This window comes from Panthera onca, chromosome A3 (genome assembly GCF_046562875.1).
Source record: "Panthera onca isolate mPanOnc1 chromosome A3, mPanOnc1 haplotype 2, whole genome shotgun sequence".
Taxonomy (NCBI): Eukaryota; Metazoa; Chordata; class Mammalia; order Carnivora; family Felidae; genus Panthera; species Panthera onca.
In genome coordinates this window covers 50,028,941-50,046,989 of record NC_138341.1, presented here as the reverse complement: position 1 = coordinate 50,046,989, position 18,049 = coordinate 50,028,941, and the positions used below count along the sequence as shown (strand labels likewise).

Genomic DNA, 18,049 nt, shown 5'->3' with positions numbered 1-18,049 from the left:
GGAGAGGAGTGGGTGGATAAGAGTAAGATTAGGAAAAAGAACTAATGGTTGGCTGTAAGTAAGGAAGAGAGGCTCCTGGGTTGCTCAGTCAGTTGAGTGTCCACCTCTTGGTTTCAGCTCAGGTTGTAATCACACAGTTTGTGGGTACGAGCCCCGCATCAGGCCATGGGTTGATAACATGGAGCCTGCTTGGGAATTCTGTCTCTCCCTCTCTCTCTGCCCCTCCCCTGCTCATGCTCTCCTTCTCTCTCAAAATAAACAAACATTAAAAAAAGAAATAGTACCTGTTTAAAACAAAACAAAAAAAGAGTAAGGAAGAAAAAACAGCCACAGGTGATTCCTGAAGTTGCTGAGTAGATGGTGGTGCCATTCACCAAGAATCAAAATACTGGGAAGGAAGCACGTTTGGACATCCAGCCTTTGAGATGTCTATGGGGTCTGAAGGTGTGCATCCATGTGGGTCTGTGAGTTGGAGGTTCTAGAGCAAACTGATGGCAGTTGAAGTTTCAATTATGATCATTTCACCAGGTTAAATGTATAGATTGAGAAGAGGCGTGCGAAGGGAGGATACTAGCGTTTAGAGGGTCTCAAATAGGAGACTGTGAAGGAGGTGTGAAAGAGAGGTGGGAGGAAATTGAGGAAAGGGAAGCTTAAAGGACCAGCATATAGTTTGGGAGGTTGGGAGGGCTAAGAACCCAGGATTTAATGCTGAATTCTTCTTTGTCTTCCATGATGTGTGTTTTTTTTTTAAATATTTATTTATTTTTGGGAGACAGAGTGCAAGCAGGGGAGGGGCAGAGAGAGAGGGAGACAGAGAATCTGAAGCAGGCTCCGAGCTGTCAGCACAGAGCCTGACACGGGGCTCAAACCCACAAAACGCAGGATCATGACCTAGGCCGAAGTCGGACACTCAACCGACTGAGCTACCTAGGGGCCCCCATGATGTGTTATTATATGTGCACTAGTCTCATCAGTTAAATCCCAGGTTCCTTAGGATCAGGGACTGAATGTTGTATTTCTAAAACATTCAGACTAATGCTGAGCACTGTGGTAAGTGCTCTTCATATTTTTTGGTTAACTAGTCAACCTTATTCTACTTCCATATTTAAACTCTACAAAGATGTCAGATGGGTTTAGGCACGATCTCCTTCCCTTTAATCTTTGTCATCAGTGAGTGTATCCATGTTATAAAGGTATTCGTGTCTATAACCAGCAGGCCTGGCATGCTGCCTACAGGCAGCCTGACCTGTGATTTTAGTTTAAAAACAAAACAAAACAAAACAAAAAATTCATCTAGCACACCTAATCCAGGGTAGGGCCCAACCATCTGCCTGCCCACTGTGTGGATTTATGGCAGCCGGGAAGCAATGAGCTAGCAGTTGGTTATTGACTGTCATGGAAATAGAATCTAATTAGTTCTATAAGCTTAATCTGGTCAGCTTGAAGTACACTGAAATTGATACAGGAAACTGAGGCATTTATATAGGATTGTTTGGAAAAAGAAGACCAGTACATAAACCTTTTGTGTGATCTTGACACCTATGCATTAATTATACCAGTTATCGTCTCTATCAATGGCATAAAGAGAAGAAATGCCTTGACCCAGGAAGATGGGATGTTCATTTAGAAATTAAGGATCCTTCTTTCTGTTAGGCAGTCATGAGTAGTTTCTTGTGTTTAGTATCTCTTGCAGATAGCAGAAAGGATACATTTCATTTTTTCCCTAGCCTAGTACACAAGTGGAACAGAGCATATTTTTCTATCTTAATGAGTGTAAAATTAAGTGCATAGGGCAGAGAAAAGCACCTGGAGCCACATAACCAATATTTTCTCAAAAATTGGATTTTTCTCTCCTGAGCTCCTACCATGTATTTTAGGGAAAAAATTCACTTCTTTCTGCTCCAACTGCTCAAAATGAGACCTAAAACAGATTTCTCTTTAAGGAGAGTTGAGCTGTTTCCCTGCTCTACCTCTGTAGAGGAGGAAGACCCTACTACGGTGTTGGAGACTAAAAGGAGAATTAATGACTTAAAGCAAGGTAGCAAAATAACCTTTTCCTGAAACCTGGTGAAAGGAATGACAAAAACAGAAGAGAAAATTCGTCAACTGAAGTTTGGAAATAGCCCCAATCTTAAACCATGAATTCCAGGGGCTGTCTGCTAGCTTAAGATCAGTTGAATTTAAGGGGGCTCCTGGGTGGTTCAGTCAGTTAAGCATCCGACTTCGGCTCAGGTCATGATCTCGTGGTTCGTGGGTTCAAAGCCCTGCATCGGGTTCTGTGCTGACAGCTCAGAGCCTGGAGCCTGCATCAGATTCTGTGTCTCCCTCTCTCTCTGCCCCTCCCCCCTCATGCTATGTCCCTCTCTGTCTCTCAACAATAAATAAATGCTAGAAAGAAAGAAAGAAAGAAAGAAAGAAAGAAAGAAAGAAAGATAGATCAGTTGAATTAAAATAAAGGATGATATGATGTATATGACCCCCACTGTTGGGAGAAACACTGGAGGAGTCTCAGAGGGACCCTGAAGCTTGGAGAGATGGGCTGGAAACCATCCATCTAGAAGACATTCTGGAAAGTGGGGGATGCAAACCAGCCCCTTTTCCCTGCCTATTCCAGCTTCTGATGGGGATGAGGTATGGGGTGAGGACAGTTGGCCAGAGAGACTGGAAGCCATATCCTAGGAGCCAGCTTTGTAGCCGAGGGCCAGCAGCACCAAACAAAGGCCATTGTGCACAGAGAAATATTTGCTGAACCACCAAACAAAAATCCTGCAATCTGTGGGGCTTTATTTTAACTTGATGTCTTATCAGAGTGACCAGCTTACTCCCATATGAGGAAAAGAACCAAAATCCTAGCATCAAGACAGAGCATGACCCAGCCCTCAACACACAAAATAGGTGTATATTTAGAGGCGTTGGTCCCAACAACCGAGTGCCTAGAGATGAAATTTCTCAGTTGCGACAGTCCACAGCCAGCCCCAATTCTTCCCATCCCCCCTTCAGGCTGTTGAACTTTTGAACTAATAATTGAAACCTCTACAGCATCCAGTTCTCTAGCTTAAAGTGTAAGGAAGAATTTGAGCAGTGTCCAGTAAGGAGATTCTACTCATTGTCTTTTGGGACAAATGAGTAGACCAGTGGCTTTCAATGAGGGGCTGTTTTGCCCCTCTTCTCCCCAGGGGACATTTGGCAATGCACGGACAGTTTCTGCTGTCACAGCCGGTGTGGTGCTACTGGCATCTAGTGGGTAGAAGCCAGGGATGCTGCTGAATATTCTACAGTGATATGCAGGGCATTACAACACAGGGCTATCTAGTCCAAACTATAGTGCCGAAGGGGAGAAACCCTGGAGATGAACTTTTTCCACGGAAAGGTGAATTAATAAGCAACCAACACGCAACCCATTCAGATTCTATGGGAAAAGGGGAGGGATTATTCTAACATTTAGAATGAAAACTTACATTAGAAAAAACAGAAACTTGAAGAACTGATATATACTGTCAAGGAAGTTGAAAAAGATGTTCGCTCTGAAACAGGAGGTGAAAGGTGAGGTGCTAGAATAGAGTTACAAAGAAGCCACAAGAGGTATGGATTAAATTCCAGAAGTGTGCTGTTGCATAAAGCCCGCACAGCTGCACTAGAGGCTGGAAAAAGCGGAATCAGAGTTACAGGAAGGGCAAATCAGTGAGGAAGAGGGACTTGGAGGTCACTCCAAAACAGGAAAAGAAAACAGGAATGACCGTAGAGTGGGGAGATAAGGGGTATGGACGAGAGGCAGGGGGAGGGATTCTATACACAGATTCATTCTGTCAGAAATACTGGCAATCACTGGTGAAGAGCCTAGAACAAACTGAACAAAGGCAAGAGTAAAGAATAGAAAACTTTTCTGAAATGAAAGAAAATGAATAAAAATCAACAAATAACGATCCTGAGGAACTTCCTGAATTTCAAGAATGAAGAATAGTCTACCAATAAATTAACTGAAAAATTAAGTTAGTCACACATGTTCAGTTTTTTTTAACTTAAAAGAAATACTTTTAAAAAACATTCTTTGATTGAAACACATATAGGAAGGTACATAAACCTTAAGTGTACAACTCAGTGCTATGAAAGGCACGTACTTGTGTAACCACATCTAGGTCAAGAAACAGAGTTTTTCCAGCCCCTCAGCAGCCCCACACCCAGTCACCTGCATCCGACTCTTGAAAGCACACTAGGTCTGCAGACCATATCTGGCTCTTCTCTGTGAGCTAAAAATGATGTTTATGGTTTTAAATGGCCTAAAAAATATATCAAAAGAAGAATATTTCATGACTGACAAATTATACGAAGCCCGAATTTCAGTGTCCGTAAGCTTTAATGGAACATAGCCACGCTCATTTGTTTATGTATTATCTACGGCTGCCTTTTCACTCCATCAGCAAAGATGAGCTCTTACCACAGAGACTACATGCCCCGCAGAGCCTTAAATGTTTGCTATCTGGCCCTTAACATAAAAACTTTGCCAACCCCTGTCCTAAGGTGGTAACTACTTTTCTAACTTTTAAAACCACATTGATCAGTTTGCCTGTTCTTGAATTTCATAGGTATCTACCATAAATACGTGTGCATGTATTCCTTTATGTTACGACTTTTTTGTTCAGTGCCGTGCTTATGAGGTTTATGTATGTGTGTGTAGAGGTACCTATGATCTGTTCATGCTCATTGCTGCATACTACTCAGTTTTATGAATAGGCTACAGTTATCCATTTGGCCACTGATGATCATTCGGATTGTTTCCAATTTGGGAGTTATTATGAATCATGCCGATATAAGATATTCTTCTGTATGTCTCTCAGAACATACACGTATACATTTACATATTTCTGTTGGGTATATACCTAATGACACTGAAATTGTGTATGTTCGGCTCTAGTTGGTACTATTCATTTTCCAAAGTGGTTGTGACAGTGTAAACTCCTACCTCTGGTGCTCCACATCCTCACCAGCAAACAGTATTAAGTCTTCCTGCCATTGTGGTAGGTGTATCTCGTTGTGGCTTTAATGTGCATTTCCCTGATGACTAATGAGTTGAAGCACCTTTTCATACCTGTTCATACCTGTTCAAGCCATTTGCCTGTTTCTCTGTTGTGTTTCTCTTTTTCTTATTGATTGTTGGGGGTTCTTTATTTATGCTGGACATCATTTTTTGTTGGATAGGCGCATTGCAGTTCTCGGAATATTAAGATAAATGTTTGACCCAGGAATTCTATACCCAGTTAAGTTGCCATTCACGCATAAAAGCTTCATTGAAACATTTCCGAATATGCAAGAACTCACATTTTCTAGAGATGAGTCTGATGAGTAACAGATTGGGGAAGTTCTGTGTTATGAAGGGGCGGGTAGTGAACACTAAATGTATTCAAATGTGACGTCTAAATTTAAAGAAGTGTGATAATTCTTTCCTAAAATAAAGGTGATATACTTACTTATACTTTAAATTATTTTATATTAAATATCTCTTTTATAATAGAGAGGAAGAAATATGTTCACAAGGACACCAACAAAAAGCAGGAGATGAAATGAAGGAGGAGATGGGAAAAATTGTAAGCGTGCTAACTTCTTTCTCTGCAAAAGCACATTTAGCATCACTAAAGACATACTGTAGATTTTTCCAAATTACCAGGGGTATGGGGTGGGGAGTAATAGAAAATACAAAACCTATAACAAAAGATAGGAAAGAAAAAAACCAAGGATACAAGCACGGAAAACAAAATGACAGAAGACCATACATAGGTTATAACTAAAATAGGGTAAACTCACGTATTAAATTTAAGGTTATAGCATTAAACACAACCAAAAGGTTAATAAATCTTATTTTGTCATGAAAAAACAGAAGCACATATTGGTCACTGATTCACAGTATATACTGCATTCTGCAGAACATTCCCCCAACCTGACAAAGTATTGTCACTTGCCCACCACCATAACTGAGGATAAGCCCATTGCTACACAGAAGATATATAGAGATTTATCTATTTATCTATATGTGTATATGACGAGATGTATTTTCTCATATTTATGTAAATATATATAATGAGGTATATAGCCTTATGGATATATAAACATGTAAGGATAATTAAGTTTGTAAATGTATACTAGTTTTATAGCTAAGCATACTTAATTTTAAGTTTAGTTTTTTTCCATAGAATATCTTCTCCCTGATATAGACGTATAATCCAGGAAAGGGATCTGTTTGTCTCTATAATTTAAAGTCTATCTGTACATATATCTTATGTGTTTTTTATATATGTAAAACAGGAAAAAGGATATAATTAAAAGAAAATGCTTCCGAAGGGCTCCTTGGGCTGCCTTATGAACCTCTAAAAGGGAAAGAATAATTTTGCTTTTTGTTTAGTACTTGGAGCTATGTCTGCCCTTGGTGTTCTAAGGGCCTTCCCAGAGAAACCTGACCGACCATCCAGTTTCTAGGTTGGCTCGGTTTTGGATCTTTATCTTTTTTCATAGCTGCTAGGGTGGAGTTGCCAAGACTTAGTTTACATCTTCTCCTTGAAAATCTTTCTCTGCCTTTAACTGTGTAAGTTTTGAGCTTTTCTGATTTGGGGCAGAAGGTAGTCCCTAAAAGCTACATTATGTTCTAGTTCCAGTAGAAGATCCTGCAGTCAGTCCATTACTTTGACTTTTTTCCAGATAATAGAAACTGGAATAGGGCCCAGAAGTTCTGGCAAATTCTTATGTTCTACTTTTTATATACCATGTAGTCTCTTAGTGCCTATAAAGAGCTTTCAGACCACTACCTCCAGCACCCACATTCTTACATTTTCTTTCCCTCCCCTCCCCTGGTATCCCCCCACCCCCACACTCCATATGTTCCCTTCTGTAAGGCTCTCTGTTTTATGGTTCAAAATAGTGTATATTTGGAGCAAGTCATTTTTAATCCTTTACTTGAAAATATTCATTCATTCATGAAACATTTAAGCATTGATCGGTTGAGAACAGTACTAGGTGACTACATCTCATCTAATCTTTAACAACTCCGTAATGTAGGAACATTATTTTAACTGCTTTTAAGGCTCATAAGGGTTGTGTCATTTGGCCACGGTCGCACAATTTGTTTGGCAGAGTCTGGACAGCAGCTGCCTATTGAGTTCATATTATGCGCCAAATACTGCACGGAGCCCTCTGTGTAGTTGAAGGCATGAGTATTAGAGGCCGGGAAGGTAACTCGTCACATTTGCCCAGGCCTGTCTGCAAAATCCATGTCCGTTCTGCTGTGCTATGCTAATGATAAAAATGTGCTGTGATACATGCCTGGATATTTCCGTTGTATGCAAGGTGTTCTGGGAATCCAGAGGGAAAGCGGACCTGAGAAGTGCACTGGAGTTTCACAGAAGAGGTGGCATTTAGACCTTAAGAGGAGAGTTCTTCCAAAGAGAGAAATAAAGGAAGGCACCGTTGTCAGTGAGAAAGCACGTTAAAGACACGGAGGGGCGGCGCAGTTGTGTGCCAGGAACGCTGCAGGCTGTAGCGCTGTGCACGGGCGGCTCCAGAGGGGCCTTGTGGACGCTGCTCTGGAATTTGGGTTCTTTCTTTTGTCTCACGCCAAGTCATCAGTGGGAAGTGGTGTGGTCAGACTTTTGTTTTGGGTGTATTAACCGGTGGGATTGGGTAGGATAATTTAGACAAGAGCCTGACCCAGGACATGAAGGGGATGAAGAGGCTCCACGAGTGGCAGCCACAAGAGGTAGGCGTGTCCCATCAGTTCATCCGCAGGGACTGCACACACCATTGCAAACCTTTTTTGTGGGGGCGGGAGGGAGGGAATCAAACTGTTTTATTGAGGGGCTTCAGGGAAAGGTTCAATGAGATCTGACGTCCTCAGTCTGGCCAGGATCTCCCCAGCTTCATAATCGCCGGAAAGCCTTCCACACGCTTTGTTTTTAAAGACAGGAACACACCTGAACTCATTTTCACAGACTTGCTCTTATACTTAGTGTGGGTAGTAACCCAAACACTGTTTTTACTTGCATGTGGTGTGTATATGCTAACGTATGTGTGACTGTATATACTAACTATGGTATGTTATACATGCAATATTGAAATTTGCTTTCTTTTTTCCCACCTAAAATATCTTGGAGGTCATTTTTTGTCAGTAAATCTGGAGCTGCCTGGTTTCTTTTGATAGTGCTCAGTAGTTCATTATATGGATATGCCATAATATGTTTAGAATACATAATGTATCATGAGGAACATTTTGTCATTGCACAGATTTTGTCATTACAAAAGATGCAGTGAGTATTCGTATATATATATTCATATATATGAATATACATATGAATATATTCATATATATGAATATACGTATAATTGTGTACATATCCAAATTTCCAGAAACAAATTCTTAGAAGACTTGAGATTCTTTGGAATTGCTGAGTCAAATGGATTCATGTGCAGTTGTTATTTTAATATTTTGCTGAATTACTCTCCATAACTGCCTGTTTTCCTATACCCTCATCAGCACAAGACATTGATGGTAACTCATCTGAAGGGTAAAACTGGTATCTTATTGTAGCTTTACATGTGTTTGAGCCATTTGCATTTCCCTTTTTATCCTTTTTAAATTTTTTTCTTGAATTACTGACCTTATTCAGCTACAGGTGCTCTTGATATATTAAGGAAATTAGCCTTTTATCTGGTATGAATTCCAGATATTTCTCCTCAGTGTGTTGTTTGTCTTTCAGCTTGACTTTTGTTAGTTATTATTATAATTTTTTTTTAAGTTAAATTTATCAGGGTTTGGGCAGGGAGCTTTAGAATTTCTTGTTATACTTTGAGAAGACTTCCCATTTCCATGATTATTTTTAAAGACTCTCCCATTGGGGTGCCTGGGTGGCACAGTCACTTGGGCATCTGACTCTTGACCTTGGCTCAGGTTATGATCTCACGGGTTCGTGAGTTTGAGCCCCACGTCGGGCTTTTCGCTGATGGCGCAGAGCCTGCTTGGGATTCTGGCTCTCCTTCTCTCTGCCCCTCCCCCGCTTGTGTTTTCTCTCTCTCTCTCTCTCTCTCTCTCTCTCAAATAAAAACTTACAAAAAAAAACAAACCTCCCATTGTTTTCCTTTCAGAACTTACATCGTCTAAATTTTTTTTGTATTTAAATCCTCCAACTAGGGGCGCCTGGGTGGCTCAGTCAATTGAGCATCCGACTTCAGCTCTGGTCACGATCTCGCTGCTTGTGGGTTCGGCCCCGCATCAGGCTCTAGGCTGACAGCTCGGAGCCTGGCGCCTGCTTCAGATTCTGTCTCCAACCTCTCTGCCCCTCCCCCACTCATGCACTGTCTTTCTCAAATGTAAATAAATATTTTTTTAAAAAAATTAAAAAATCTTCCAACTATTTGGAATGTATTTTGGGGTAAGGTATTAAATGTGGATCAGACTTTTTCCCCAATTGTGTCAGTATCATGCACTGAAAAATTCATCTTTCCCCATTAATTTGAAATGCCATTAGGTAGCTTCTTCTGTGTGGATCTTATCTATCCAGGTAGATCATAAACTCTTGAAAGGCAGCCATCACCTATTATCCCATCTTGAATCCCCCATAAAGTTGAGCATAATGTTCTGCATAAAATAGGTGTGACAGGTGGTTTTTTTTTTTTTTTTGCATTAAAAAAATCATGAATGATAGATAGTGGAAAGTATGCAGAACATTCATATACAACTCAATGAAAATGTATAAAGTGAATACCGTGTAACCACAACCTTGATCCCTGTACACCTGCCCTGTTCACATTCCTCTTCCACCCTCCCGAGGCAACAACTCTCTCAACTTGTGACAATGATTTTCTTGTGTTTCTTTATACAACCATATAAAATCACCATTGTCTGTAGATAAAAAACCGTTGAATGTCTGCAAGCTCATATTTCAACCTGGTAATTTTACCACCTCTGTGTGGGCCTTTAAATAGTATAGTTTAGTTGAGGCTGTTTTTGTATATTATTTAAATGTAATCTTACTGCTTTTGTTCTTTGGTATGTGTCTTTCACTTGCCGTGATGTTGTGGTATTCAACCATGTTGTGGAAGGTTGTGGATTCTCAGTGCTAGATAGAACCCATTGCACGCCTGTGCTACATTGTATTTATTCACTGTTGCTGGATTATAGGTTTCCAGTTTTGACTGTTGCAAACAGTGTTGCTCTGAAAATCTTTGTACCTGTGTTTTGATGCATGTAAGTAAGATTTCTTCTAGGACAGAATCAGTAAAGTGGGGTGCGCTGCCTAGTTTTTTTATTTTTTGAAAGCTTTTAATTTTGAGATAATTTTACATTTATAGAAGAGTTGCAGAATTGGTACAGAGAGTTCCTGTATACCCTTTATCCAGCTGCCCCTAATGTGAACATCTTACATGATCGCGGTGCATTTAAAAATAAGACATTCGTGTTGGTACAATACTATTAACTGCAGACTTTGAATTTTGTCAGTGTTTCCACTGATGTCCTTTTCCTATTCAAGGACCAATGTGGGATACCACATTGCATTTAGTTGTTGTATTTTCTTTAGACATAAAACAAACTTACCAACTATAGCACAGTATTTGTGGAAAGTTCTTTTTGTTTTTAGCCTTGTAGTAGCCAGTCAAAACTGCTTTCCACAGCTACTATTACATAGTCATTTGGGTCGCGTTTCTTTCACTGAGAAAAATTCATTTAAAATTCATCCATGTTGTGTGCAGCGATAATTTGTTCTTTTTAAAAATAATTGTAGTGAGCGTCATATAAAATGAACTATTTTAAAGTAAGCAGTTGCGTGGCATTTAGTATAGTTACAGTGGACAACCACCACCTCTGTCTAGTTCCAAAACACGTTCGTCACCCCAAAACCAAACCCCGTACTCACTCAGCAGTTACTCACGCATTCTTTCCCTCCTCCCAGCCTCCGGCAGCTGTCAATCTGCTTTCTATTTCTGTGGCTTCACCCATTCTGGAGGTTTCATATGCATGGGATCATACAGTATGTGATGCTTCTTTCACTGAGCATAATGTTTTTGAGGTTTATCTACATTGTAGCATGTGTCAGTCCTTCATTCCTTTCTTTTTTTTAAATTGTGGTAAAATATACGTAACATAAAATTTGCCATTTTTGTACACTGTTTTTAAGTGTACGTTTTAGTGGCATTAACTACACTCACAATATTGTACAACCGTCACCACTACCTGTTTCCAAAACTGTTTCATCCCCCTAAACAGAAACTCGGTACCCAGGAGTCAATAAGTCCTCCTTCTCCACCCCTCCCAGCCCCTGGTGACCTCTGATCTAATTTTTACCTCTATGAACTTGCCTATTCTGGATATCTAATCTAAATGGAATTATGCAATAGTTGTCCTTTTGCGTCTGGCTTATTTCACCGTAATGCTTTCCAGGCTCATCCATGGTGTGGCATGTATCAGAACTTCATTCCTTTTTCTGGTTGGGTAATATTCCATTGTGTAGATACCCCGAATTTTGTCCGTCTATCGATGGACTTTTGTGTTGTTTTCACCTTTTGGCTCTTGTGAATAATGCTGCTGTGAAATTGGCATCCAAGTATCTGTTGGAGTCATTATTTTTTATTCTTTTGTGTACATCCCTTGTAGTAGAGTGGCTTAGCCTACCCCATTCTAAACACACAGAGTAGTAAACTGAATTGCAAGGTGGTTACATCACAATCTTGACGACACTTGATTTTACCAGATTCTTCAGTTTTTGCCAATATGCCCTGTGTGTTATGGTGTTTCACTGTGATTTTAATTTGTATTAATGATTCCTAATGGAGTTGAACACATTTTCACATATTTATAAGCCACTCAAATTTCCTGCTGTGGAATGTGCCCATTAGTTTTCCTGTTGGTGGTTTGACTTGCTATATTAATGTTGATGAGTTGATGCCTCCAAATAATGTTTACTCTGTGTTTCTGCAGAACAAATAGTGGAGAAAGATGAAGGTCCATATTATACTCACCTGGGATCTGGCCCCACGGTAGCCTCTATCCGGGAACTCATGGAGGAGCGGTGAGTGACGCACAAATGTCCAAGGAGAGCTGGGCAAGTTGTTAGTAGAGCATGGAATTGAAGCACCTCTCGTTTTCATTGCCTTGACCAGACCACACACAGAAAGGAAGCCAGGATATCCGGACTGTGGAGGGTTGAATATGGGATTCTCACCCACAGTGCTTCTGGATTTCTCTCTCTGTCTGTTGGTCTGCCCTCTAGATCTTCCCCTCCCCAGCTTTTCTCTCTGTCTTGAAATATTTTCTTACTGATGAGGTCTGGTTAAATGACTCCGTGTCCCATAGTGTTTCCTGAGGTCTGAATTTTGCTGCTGGCTTTTCTGTGCTATTGTCATGTTCTTCTGCCCTCTCTGTGGCCTATAAGTTCACAGTCAGAGCTAAAGACTTCATGGAAATCACATCATTTTTTCTTTCTTTCTTGTTTTTCAAAACTACCTTATAGGTGCTATTTTGTACCTCCACTAGGAAGAATATAATGTCTCCTCTTTGGCCAGTAGGCGCCTATTCAGTGTGTCCTGAGTCGTTCTGATACCATCCCAGGAGTCTCTCATAGCTTTCTCGATTCCTTGTACGACTGTATGATCTGGGCTCGCATTCTGTGTCTATCCACGAAGTCCTGGTCCTTTTTATTGGGGGAAAAAGTTTTCAGAAAACAAACTCTGGTACGAGGTGTGCTCATCATTTCTAGGCCATTTTAGTAGAAAGAGCTAAGATGTATGTGTAGATTTTTTATTTTTGTTCTTGATTGTGATTAAATACATCATGAGTTTACATTGACACTTAGAATTCAAACTCAAGACTACACGGTTTTTACATAACAGCCCAGTTTTGTTTTTCTAAGCAGCTCGTGTAGCTAGAGACTTTAAATTTTATGGGTGGGTCCACAGCAGATATTAAATGCTATGAGTTCCAATGTACAGAAAGGTAAAATAGCTTGGTGATTGAGAGCATGTGAACGCTGAAGCTAGACGTAAGGTCTAATCCTGGCCCTGCCACTTCCTGCTGAGTCCTTGGGTAAGTTGCTCTACTGCTCTGTGACTCAGTTTTCTTATCTGCAAAATGGAGATAATGTAAAAGTACATACACATTGTAGGAGAATTATGAAGATAAACTGAATTGATGTCTGGAAAGCACTTAGTGCTTATAGGGAAGTACCACATATAGGGTATCTTGTCTCATACAACATCTACTGATTGAAATCTTATAACAAGCATTAGTATAGCAAAGACTATGTAGACATAAACATGTTTGCTCATACGTATACATCATATACACACAGATGTGTGGAAGGCAGAGTGGCTTAGAGTTTCCCTCAGATCTGGGTACCATATTTTGTCTGAGCAGGGGAGCCAAGTGAATCCTGTCATCAGTCTAGCAGGGAACGTGAATTTGAACTGAAAAACTGTATTGGCATCCTTGAGTCAATAAATGGTAAGATGGATAGAGGACTGTGATCTCCCGTAATGACTCTTAATTGTCCTGTACCATCTGGCAACATTTGTATTCAAAGTAGTCCATCAGAAAAGCATTCAAAGACTCAATCTGTAAATTCAAGCCTGCTTGAAAGTGGACCTCTGAGGCTGTGAGAACGAAACATTTAAAACAAGGTGTGTGTTGCATGTGTGTGCCTTCGTGTGCCAACGTGCATGTGCATTGTGATGCCAGGGTTGGGGCAGGCAGCATTTTGGCCAGTGACTTTCTGGTAAGAAATAGCGATGCTCTTATTTGCAGGTTGAGGGCTGCAGGGGAGTCACGTGTACAAGTTGACCTGGGACAGTTTTTGTGTTTGTTTTTTGGAAACAGTTCTACAAAATTTCTAGACAGCTCTCTAAATAACTTTTAGTTATGGAAGAGTATGTTTTGAAACAAGGATTAAGAGATAGTGATAAAGTTGAGATTTGTCCTTTCCCCCCCCCCCCCCTCATTGCTTTAAAAATAACAGCCAAGTGTAGAGTCTTCAGAAACTGATCCAAGGGAGGAATTCCTGTCGAGACCAGGAATACTTGTGTTTTTCTTCAGCAGCTGGTTTATTTTTATCTTAAGGACCTTGTAAATTATGTAACAGATTGTATTTCCATCTTTGTTGGCTGCTGGTTAAGCTTAGAGCCAGATTTGTGTACCCCCTATTGGGAGGAATGTAATTTCTCATCTTTGGCCCATGAGAACCTATTCAGGTTCACTCCTGAGTCCTTTTGACATAATCCTAAGGAACCTTCATTAGCTTCCTGATTTCTCATATGTTGAAATTTTCTAGGCTCGTCTCTCAAAAATACACACAAGACCGTACTGCTTGCATTCTGTGTACCAACATTACGTTCATCTTTTCCCCCCCTTTACTCTGATTTCATCACCTGTTTTTATCTTAATAGACATCTTTTTTTTTTTTTTTTTTAAGTTTTCTTGTGGAACAAGGAGAGGAATGAATAACCAGTGAACATCACCAGGCTGGGGGTCTAGTTTGTGAATGGTCCAGGCTGTCTCCCCCACCCTCTCTCTACAGGACCACTCTACCGCCAGAAGTGGGACAAAGTCAGGAAGGGGAAACGAGCTGAAATCAAGGAGACGTTGGTGCTTTTAGCTTCTCTGGTAAAGATTTGGAAAAAGGAGGGGCAGTCAAACGCAAATCCTAAAATATTATCCCAATTTATTTATGGGTTCCACACATGGGAATCCAGGTCCCCACTGATGTACATTCTTGTGGTCAGTTGTACAAACCCGTATCTCAGAATGGTGTGCTGCACAGAGCCCCATGTCATCTATCTGGGAAGGGGATTCTCTGCAGCCTAGGAGCTCATTAAATGTTTATTCTAAAAACAGAGAATCACCACTGTGCTAGCAGATCCTCTGAGTTTAGGGAACTAGTCTCATTACTGGGTGGTAAAGGTAACCCCAAAGAAGTACAACTTTAGATCAGTGGCTATCAAACTTGAGCGTGCTTCAGGGTCTCCTGGAGTGCTTGTGAAAGCACAGATCCTTGGCCCTACCCCAGAATTCCTGACCCAGCAGGGCTGGGATGAGACCTGAGAGTCTGTATTCCTCCCAAATTCCCAAGTGATGCTGATCTCAGCACCATCCTTTGAGAACCACTTGCTAAGATGATCAGGTTATCTTTCAAGATAAGGTTTCAGCCTATTCTTTTCAGACTTAGCTTAGGGTCTAGGAGTTCATCTGTATGCAGGAATGAACATTATTCAGATGTTCTAGAATATCATTTTAATGCTAGGCCAGAGAGTAAGACATTTAAGAAAAAAGAGCTAAATCCGGAGTTGATTGGTTGTCATTAAGCACAGAGAAATTTCTCGTTTCAGGAAAAAAAAAGAAAAAGAAAAGGTCTAGCTGATCAGAGTGCTTGGCCTTTTTATTTGCTCTTGAATACGAAGTTCAGTGCAGAAAGTGTTCCTCTGATGGGTGGGATGGGGGGAAGGTACTGGTCAGAGAGCTCGTGTCAGTGTCCTCTGCTCACCCTCCTGAGGGGAACACAGTATCCTGTTTCGGTGAGAGCAGCGTGGACGCCTCGGGCTGTTCATCCCACAGGGACCCCAGGACACACCAAGCACCCAGGCTTTGCACTTGGGGGCCACTTCCTGATAAATGTTTGTGAAATTGAAAGTTTTCCAGGAACCAAACAAAAGCAGCACTATCTGGTCTTTTCCTCTTGAGCCAGGCCACACTATATAAACTCCCCCAGAGTCCTGTCTCCAAACACATTCTATAAGGGACTAACATAGCCTTAGAATTTTAATGTGCTAATTATCAGAAACACTTTTCACCTCGACAGTGTGCTCTGTTTCACTCAAGAAACCAAAGAAACCGTACATCAATACTTTAAAAAAATGTATTCTCTTTCCCAATTACCAAAATAAAACCTGTCTATAAAAGTCTTTTTTAAAAAAAGTTTAGAATAAAGCCTTCCAGCAATTATCCAGAAGAAACCTTTTTTAAAAAGTTTGATGTCTACTCTTTAGTTTTTTGTCAGCATTTATAGATGCGCATATATAGAGAGATTTTAAACCAAATGGGATCAGTCATAATGTACCCACTATTTGTAGCTGCTACCCCTCCAGCCCCCAGCTTAATTTCTTCCATGTTAGTACATAGCATTCTGTCGAATCCCTTTTAATGGCTACATGGTTTTCCAACATACAGAAGTTTATTATATTTATTATAGTTTAGCCAATTCTGTACTAGATATTTCAGTTCCTAATTTTTCAGTTGTTGGCACAACAAGGAACACCTTGTGCCTAACTCTTGGTGTATCTGTACAGTTATTTCAGAGGTGTGGAGATTCCTGGAAGTGGAGTGGATGAGATACAGGAATACAGATCTCCCTCGCTACCCAAAAGTAGAGCATCCCTTTGAAAACTTTCCTAAACTGAAAATGGCAATGAAGCGAAGAAGCAGTTACCATTAATGTATATGGGAAAACGTCTGAGTGTTCCTGGGCCCCCCAAAATAATCTCTTGTAGGCTTTCTGATACCTTAAGATAAATCAAGATAAAGCACAGATGCTCACAGACGCAGTTCCGCTCTCTGGTGGCTGGAATGCTGAGTGCAGTTCCTGGGCCAGGAGCTTGGTGGCGCCACTCTCGCGGCACCACTTGGGGTGTGCACTGCCTCTGTAATGGCTCGTTGCCAAACGAACGCTGAACGCTATTTTCATTTTTTGCCTTTCTTCGTAAAAGCAAAAATTCTCTTTGGATTTCTTCTGGTTACCAAAAAAACAGGTATTGATGTAGGTCTTTCGTAAAAGCAAAGTGACATAACATGAGCTTCTGAAAGGTGAGGGATACCTGTATGTGTAATTGTCTATGTGTGTTTGTAGAGACTATGTTAACTATAGTGTGTATGATGAGATATCTCTCTATTAAAGTAGTATATTAAAAAGGGCCATGGCCAGAGTGGATTCATTACAGAAATACAAGGATAGTTTGATTTAGATACTCTGTTAAAATAGCACATTCATATTAATTGATCAAAGGAAGACAAAAAGAGTCATCTGTGTCCTTTGTTGCTAAAAGTGCTTTTGATAAAAAGAACCCATTCTTGATTAAAAATCAAGGCTTGAAGATGCCTTCAAACTAAGTCAGTCTCTGTCTCTTTCCCAAACTCAGCTAGCTTCCTTCTCAGTGATGAATAGTTGGCAACATTTTACAATCAAGTGAGGAAATAAGCAGAGATGCTCACTAGCACTTCAGAAGCCTTGGCTGGTACAGTGAGGCAAGAGAGTGAAAGAAGGGCATGAAGAGTGAACAGGAGGAGGTGACAAATCACCCTGTTTGTCGATGATATGATTTTGTGCCTGAAGCTAAAAAGCTATTAAAAATAAGACGGTTCAGTAAGACGGCTACTTATGTTGTTAAGAATTAATATTTAGCAGGCTCTCTAACCCTCACGCAGGAGCTTCAAAACACTTTAAACAGTGCATCCCTATGGATTATGTAATTTGTTCTCCTTCCAAGCCTGGGAAGTATGGGCCCTTTTTATCTTCATGTTAGATTAGGAAACTCAGGCCTTGAGAACTTCAGTCATTTGACTACAGTGCTGCAGCCAGAAAGTGGCTGGGGAGCATTCAAGCCACCGATGCCTGTGGCACCATAGTTGTGTGGCCTTGGGCAGGTCAGTTCAGCTCTGGGGCCATAGTCTGATCACTTCTGAATTAGATGGTCTCGGAATCCCCGAGTGTGTGTGGGCCAGAGCACGAGTGTGTGCAGTGTGTGTTTACTGCCAGGGCAGTCTCGGAGCCAGATGGTGCTTGGTAGGGTCACTTCCCCTGGCCTCAGCTCTCTGTCCTCGTGTTCAAATGTCAGCTGGGGATTGTTGAAAGAAAACAGTAAGATTTTCCCCCATTTATTTTCTTTTGTTTATTGACTGTATAAATAACAGGGTGACTCCACTAACAAGGCTGGATACAAATGCCCATGTTTAGCCTTTGGTTTGAGTACCTTCCCTGGAGGTTCAGAATAATAATCAGGGACACTGTGTTTGATGACCCCCTCTACCCTGAGA

The 18,049-nt window shown here is 40.8% G+C and overlaps 1 protein-coding gene across 5 annotated transcripts in view; it reads left to right on the top strand.

The window, feature by feature from the left end:
- The window catches only part of TET3 (tet methylcytosine dioxygenase 3), a 105,817-nt gene that overhangs the window by 61,981 nt on the left and 25,787 nt on the right, over positions 1 to 18,049 (top strand). For all 5 annotated transcript variants that reach the window (XM_060657371.3, XM_060657379.3, XM_078444615.2 and 2 more), the window contains one exon: positions 11,954 to 12,044. In XM_060657371.3, the coding sequence (XP_060513354.3) occupies positions 11,954 to 12,044 (91 nt within the window). The remainder of the gene's footprint in view (positions 1 to 11,953; positions 12,045 to 18,049) is intronic.